The 7,117-nt window shown below is 45.4% G+C and overlaps 1 protein-coding gene across 1 annotated transcript in view; it reads right to left on the reverse strand.

Annotated features, from left to right (window-relative positions):
* Positions 1 to 2,828: 2,828 nt before the first annotated feature.
* The window catches only part of INTS2 (integrator complex subunit 2), a 52,002-nt gene continuing 47,713 nt past the window's right edge, over positions 2,829 to 7,117 (reverse strand). The window contains exons 23-24 of the mRNA XM_015827249.1: positions 6,199 to 6,375; positions 2,829 to 3,075 (exon numbers count right to left, since the gene is read on the reverse strand). Of these exons, the coding sequence (XP_015682735.1) occupies positions 2,909 to 3,075; positions 6,199 to 6,375 (344 nt within the window). The 3' untranslated portion in view covers positions 2,829 to 2,908. The remainder of the gene's footprint in view (positions 3,076 to 6,198; positions 6,376 to 7,117) is intronic.

The raw sequence follows: 7,117 nt of genomic DNA on the forward strand, positions 1-7,117 counted from the left end.
GCTTCTGGAGGCAGGTTGTTCCACTGGTTAATTGTTCTAACTGTCAGGAAGTTTCTCCTTAGTTCTAGGTTGCTTCTCTCCTTGGTTAGTTTCCATCCGTTGTTTCTTGTCCTGCCTTCAGGCACTTTGGAGAATAGCTTGACTCCCTCTTCTTTGGGGCAGCCCCTGAGATATTGGAAGACTTACTATCATGTCCCCCCTCGTCCTTCTCTTCATTAAACTAGACATACCCAATTCCAGCAACCGTTCCTTATATGTTTTAGTCTCCAGACCTCTAATCATCTTTGTTGCTCTTCTCTGTACTCTTTCTAGAGTCTCAACATCTTTTTTACATCTTGGTCTCCAAGGACTAAGTATTTATTTGGAAACAGGAGCAACCTTCTCAAGATGTGTTTAGGGCAGACTTTTTACATGTCGGAAAATGTTGGGGGGGTGGTCTCTGTTCCCACAAACTTCCAATATTTCCTCTCTTGTGTGAGTTAGATCTGTTTGAATACTGTACATAAGAATCCCCACACAGAGAATCTGCTATGACTGTACAAGAGACATTGGGGTGTTTTGTTTTTTTAAAAAAGAATGAATAGAAAATGTACACCTGTTTATACAGTAAGAAACATATTCTTTCCAATGAATCTCTTTGAAATGGAATGCTTATCAATTACAGGTTAAAACACGGCAGCCATTTTGAAACTGCAGCAATGAAAACAAAAACTCTGTACAAATATTACATCACTATCCACAAGACGCCTATATATATGTTAAAAACGACATTCTAATGCATCTTGACAATACATACAGAAAAGAATAATAATATTGCTTTGTAGCACTGATATTAGCCATCTCAGCAGAATTATGCTAAAATATCCGAAGGCCAAAATTATTTGGACTTTTTGAGGAACCAGATTTAACAGTTTTAGACTCTCAGCTGGCCAAGGATTGATTCTTATACCATATAACTCGAATAATCCTCTTCTATTAATGTAACATATGGATTTGTGTTTTGTTCTTCAATCATTAAAACACACACACACACACACAAAACCCCTAAACATCCACGGCTGTCAAAGACTGTGCTCCAAGTAATGGATAAAAGCACAATGATTAGAAATTATCTTAGTAGATAGTACTTAGCCAACTAAGATCAGCCAGATTACAGGGGTGTAATTCCTTCTCCCAAAAATCTCTTCCTCATTTCAAAACTGTGGATATCAGTCGATGACAACGTCGTAAATATCTTTAATTCTTGATTGGAAACAAAAATTATTACATTTTTGTAGATGTGAAAAAAATGGTGTTTGGGCAGACTGGCCAATGATAAAGAGACATTAGAGTGGATAGGAGTTAGGCTGGCAATACCTGGAGGGCCAAAAATTTCCCATGCCAACTTTTGATGTTTCCAACTCATAAACGTGCTGATTTTGCTGGCATATTGGCATATAAATCTGGCATGCTGGCTGGGGAATTCTGGGAGTCGACGTCCACACACCTTAAAAGTTGCTAAGTTTGAGAAAGACTGTTCTGTCACATATCTTTTGTTTTGCTGAACAAAAGGAGGAAGGGATAAGAAAAGCCTAACGTAGCTCTTGTGAAATCGTATTTTAAAGCTGCTTTCCTCCCCCCACACCCAACACCATTAAAAAGAATAAAAATGGATTTCAAGGATCTGCTTAGAAATTCTTTCCCTTCCAAGCAAGTGAAAGATATGCTCCCTCCCAATTTTCAAAGGGGGTTTAAACTTTTTCTACTTTGCAGAAACAAACAGGTATTTATTTATTACTCTTCGCCCTCCTCGTCCAGCTTAAAAGCTGGAGGCGAGATGAGGCATCAAAAACAGGTGAATTGCACTGACTCTCCAAGGCTCTTTAGTTCCTTCCTTCCTTATTCAGCATTTCAGATTTTACGACCGCTAGGTACAGTTTGTACATGCCAGCGCAAATAGTCCTCGACTTACAATCATCCATTTAGCGACCGTTCAAAATTACAACGGCACTGAAAAAACTTAACTTTGTTTTTTTCACCCTTACGACCACTGCAACATCTCCACGGTCACATGATCAAAATGTGGACTTTTGGCAACTGGCAACTGTCCAGGGATCATATGATCCCCTTTTGCAACCTTCTGACACGCAAACTCAATAGGGGGAAGCCGGATTCACTTAACGACCGTGTAAACTTAACAAGAGCAGTGGTTCACTTAACAACTAGACAGGTTGTAAAAGAAGGCAAAACACGACCACTGTCTTGCTTAGCGACGGAAACTTTGGGCTCGGTTGTGGTGGGAAGTCCAGGACTGCCTGTAAAATACACAAGTTTCCTCAAAACGGCATGTCCATAATCTCTTTTTCTCTTTCTTTTTCTCAGCTTCCTCTGAATTCTTGCTTGGGAGTTAAGAGGAGACAGCCCCACAACTCTTGATGGGACTGTCATAAGTCATTTCCACAGATTAAGGTTTAGCCTTTTCAGCTTTAATCCAAGATACGACGGAGTCAGGTGAAGGAATAGAAGACATTTTTTACAAAAGGTCAATCCAATTCTCCAAATGATGTTACATTATACACTGGCAATCATTGTTTGCACGGCCTTCTCTTGGGAATGCAAGGAAACCTGGATTCCCAATGCAGGGAAAGGGTAACATCAGACCAACTTTCCCTGCCCTTGACCCATGCTCCTCTTTCTCAGAATCTCCAGCCAGGATGGTTATCTGAAGCGGCCTGGCTGGACAAAACAGATCTTAAATCATCCCAGTCTAGAGACCCTTTCTCTGAAAGCAGCTGTTGTTGACTTGCACTTAGTGTCCCTGCAGTGAAAAAAACTTTCCATAAGTTTCTGGACAATCCTTGGTTTTTACGCTAGCCCCAAATCCACACGCGTCCCACACTCGGTGACAAGCCAACCGATCCAGATGCATTTAAACGGCGCCGACGCTCATATTAATGATTTCGACGAAGGTGTTTTCGATGCAGTGACAAAGCTGGACGTTGGGGTCTGCGCTGGTGGTCCCTCCTCCGGTCTTGTGAGTCAGATTCTTAGGAAGCCTCACATGTTCGGTAGGTTTTTCCTTCAGTTGCTGGAGGCCTAAGAGAGAATTCAGGGCAGGAAAAATAAAAACGACAAAAAGTTAAACGTGGAGAGTAGAAAGGCTTAGAATAGATGAAGTCAGGCATAGGATGCCCATCAGCATGGAAAAGTAAGGACATCAGCCCGGCAACTAAATGTAGCTGGCCTTGAAAGTTGGAGTTTAAAAAAACCAAGACGGTGTTGCGATTCCTCGCCAGCCAGTGGACCCGGCAGCTGAGTCTGGGGAATCAGAGGAGGAGGAGGAGCCTGGAGTGCCATCAGCGTCGGAGGAAGGCTCTGAGGAGCTCCAAGACTTACAATCTGACGAGGAGCCTGGCCCCTCCACTCCTGCTCAGGCTGAGTCACAGCTGTGCTGGGAAGCTGAGTCAGACTCTGAGGACTCACAGCTGGCAGACATCACAGATACTCGCAAATGCCCGACAGGCAACAAGAGCAGGACAGAGGGAGGCAACGGGGCGACTGCAAAGGCAGAGGAGAAGGCGTTTGGAAGCCACGCCTTCGGGGCTGCATAATAAAAAGGGAGGGTGTGGGAGGTGCTGGTTGCCGAAGGCAACCGTTTGTGAAGGAATCAAGTTTCTTCGAATCGTGTTTTGTCTGCCTGTGACTTTGGAACAATTTTCCGTTTGAGAAAGAATCCAGTTTCATTTAATCGTGTTTGTTTGGCCTTTGCCTTTGGACATTTTGCAGGTCTGTAAATAATAATAGAAGGGGTTTTGTTTTTCCTATGGTTCCAGCCTACCTGTTGGAAGAGGGGTTTCTCCTTGTGGGTTAACAAGGACTCACGTAGGCTGGGACAGAACAGACGGGAAGAAAATCGATTTGTTTGAGCTGTGGTGCAGGAGAAGGCCCCTGCGTATTTCCTGGACAGTGAAGGGGACTAACAAGCAAGTACTGGCGCGCCTAACACCAGATATGTCGCTGGAAGGGGGGGAAAAATCACAAAACTGTGTCTCTCTTACTTTGGCAATGTCATGCAGGGAGATTCACCGGAGAAAGCCATTATGTTGGGGAGAGTTAGTGGTAAAAGGAAAACAGGCCAGCAAAGAACATGGTGGCTGGACGCCATCAAAACTGACACCGGCAGAGCATAGAACAACTCAAAGAAGCAGTGCGAGATGGGAAGATGTGGCCCACAGAATCGCCAGACATGACTGAATGGATAACATTATCACCATCCATCAGCAGATTAGCCCAGAGTTTGGGAAAGTGGTTAAGATTGAGAGAGTCCAGAAATGGGCAATAAAAACGGTGCAAGGTCTAGGGCAGGGGTAGGCAACCTTGGCTCTTTTATGACTCGTGGAATTCAACTCCCAGAATTCCTGAGTCAGCCATGCTGAGAAGAAATGAAGAGGTTTCCATGCTGAGCCATGCTGGCTCAGGAATTCTGGGAGTTGAAGTCCACGAGTCATAAAAGAGCCAAGGTTGCCTACCCCTGGTCTAAAGGATACAAATATCAGGAGAGACTGGAGGATCTGACTATGTACAAGCCTGAAGAGCATAAGGGAAAGAGGGCACATGATTGAAACCTTTAAATATATTAATGGCATTTAGGTTTATATGCTGTCCCCATAGCGCTTCACAGCACTCTCTGGGAGATTTACAATGTAGAAGCATTATTTGCATACCAATCTGGGTCCTCATTTTACCGACCTCGGAAGGAGGGAAGGCTGAGTCAACCTTGAGCCGGTCAGGATCGAACTGCTGGCAGTGGGCAGAGTCAGCCTGCAATACTGCATTCTGACCATTGCGCCACCATGGGAAGGAAGGAAGGAAGGAAGGAAGGAAGGAAGAGAGAAGGGAGGAAGGAAAGAGAAAAGGAAGGGAGAGAAAGAAGGAAAGAGGGAGGGAAGGAGAAAAGGGAGGGAGGGAGAGAAAGAAGGGAAGGAAGCAGTAGCAATAGCACGTATACTTATATACCGCTACACAGTGCTTTACAGCTCTCTCTAAGCGTTTACAGAGTCAGTATATTGCCCCCAACAATTTGGGCCCTCATTTTATCGACCTCGGAAGGAGTCAACCTTGAGCTGGTCAGGATCGAACTCCTGGTAGTGGGCAGAGTCAGCCTGCAATACTGCATTCTAACCACTGCACCACCATAGGAAGGAAGGAAGGAAGGAAGGAAGGAAGGAAGGAAGGAAGGAAGGAAGGAAGGAAGGAAGGAAGGAAGGAAGGAAGGAAGGAAGGAAGGAAGGAAGGAAGGGAGAGAGGAGGGAGGATGGAAAGAGAAAAGGGAGGGAGAGAAAGAAGGAAAGAGGGAGGGAAGGAGAAAAGGGAGGGAGGGAGAGAAAGAAGGGAAGGAAGCAATAGCACATATACTTATATACCACTACACAGTGCTTTACAGCCCTCTCTAAGCGTTTACAGAGTCAGTATATTGCCCCCAACAATCTGGGCCCTCATTTTACCGACCTCGGAAGGATAGAAGGCTGAGTCAACTCTGAGCCGGTCAGGATCGAACTCCAGGCAGTGGGCAGAGTCAGCCTGCAATACTGCATTCTAACCACTAGAAGGCAGCATTTTCAACATTAAGCACAAATCAAGAACAGGGGGACATAACCTCCAAGTGACAGGAGGGAAGTTCAAAAGTCACGTTACAAAGGACGACTTCACAGGAAGAATAGCGGGAGCTTGGAACCAGCTTCCAGCAGGGGTACAGAGAGTCCTCAACGTACGACCGCAACTGAACCCAGAATTTCCACTGCTCAGCAAATCAGTCATTAGGTGACTTTGCTCCATTTTATGACTTTTTTTGCAACAGTTGTTCAGTGAATCATTGCAGTTGTTAAGTTAGCAACACGGTTGTTAAATGACCCCAGCTTCCCCCCACTGACTGTGCTTGTCAGAAAGTCGCCAAAGGGGGTCACGTGATTCTCCGGGGATACAGCCACCGTCATAAATATGAGTCAGTTGCCAAGCTTGATCACGTGACCCTGGGGATGCTGCCGCGGCTGTAAGTGTGTAAAAATGATTGTTTTGAGTCATTTTTTTTCAGTGTTGCTGTATCTTTGAATGGTCACTAAATGAATTGCTGTAGGTCGAGGACGACCTGTACTACAACTGAAGCCAGGAGGCGCCTGAGGGAAGCCAAGGAGGCCGAAACCGCTGGACACAATGGCTTACGTGTAATAATCGGATCGAAATCCCTCGTCTCGGTGGCAACGTCCGAAGCGCAGACTTGTCCGATCTGAATGAGCAGCGCCATGATGTCTTCGTACAGCGGAGGGAAGGCTTGGCAGAAGGAGACCAAGCAGGGAAGGGTTGGCATAAAGAACGTGTAACGCTTGGCTTCGGTGAGAACTGTTGAGACAACGGAAACATTGTCTGTGCTGGTCTGCACGGACCAGAAAGAGGGCTGAGAAAACATCTGCAGACCCCTCACATCCTGGACATCGTCTATTTCGACTTCTCCCCCTCCCCAGGAACGCAGCTATAGGGCATTGCATGCCAAAACAATCAAGACATAAAGATAGTTTCCCTCCCCCCCCGTGCCATCACTCTGCTGAACACGTAATTCCCGCAGCATTCTCATTCCTCATCTTTTCTCATCTTCTCCTATTTCCTACTATCTTCTCCTATTGCTTTCTTATGATTTATAAATTGTTGTTTGTAACTTATGATTGATAATCGTAATTATGATTGTGAACAATGACCTATTACTTGCTGTTTATATGTACACTGTGAGCTTTTGCACCGGAGACAAATTCCTTGTGGGTCTGTTCATACTTGGCCAATAAAGAATTCTATTCCTATTCCTGTTCTGTTCTGTCCTATTCTATTCCTATTTCTATATTATATTCTATATTCTATATTCTATATTCTATTCTATTCTATTCTATTCTATTCCGGACCGCTTCCCCCCGCCGCAGGGAGACGGAACCGCCTAGATGGTTCCGTCCCAGGCGCCTGATGGACCCGGAGAGGTTTCTGATGGAGCTTGGGCCATATCCGGAGGATCTAGGTCACGACTCGGCGGAAGATCAGGCTGCGGCCTGGGATGTGGCCGCAGCCGCAGCACTGGACCGAGTCGTGCCGTTGCGGC

The sequence above is a fragment of the Protobothrops mucrosquamatus genome, unplaced genomic scaffold (assembly GCF_001527695.2).
Source record: "Protobothrops mucrosquamatus isolate PMUCROS unplaced genomic scaffold, P.Mucros_1.0 scaffold3574, whole genome shotgun sequence".
Classification (NCBI taxonomy): domain Eukaryota; kingdom Metazoa; phylum Chordata; class Lepidosauria; order Squamata; family Viperidae; genus Protobothrops; species Protobothrops mucrosquamatus.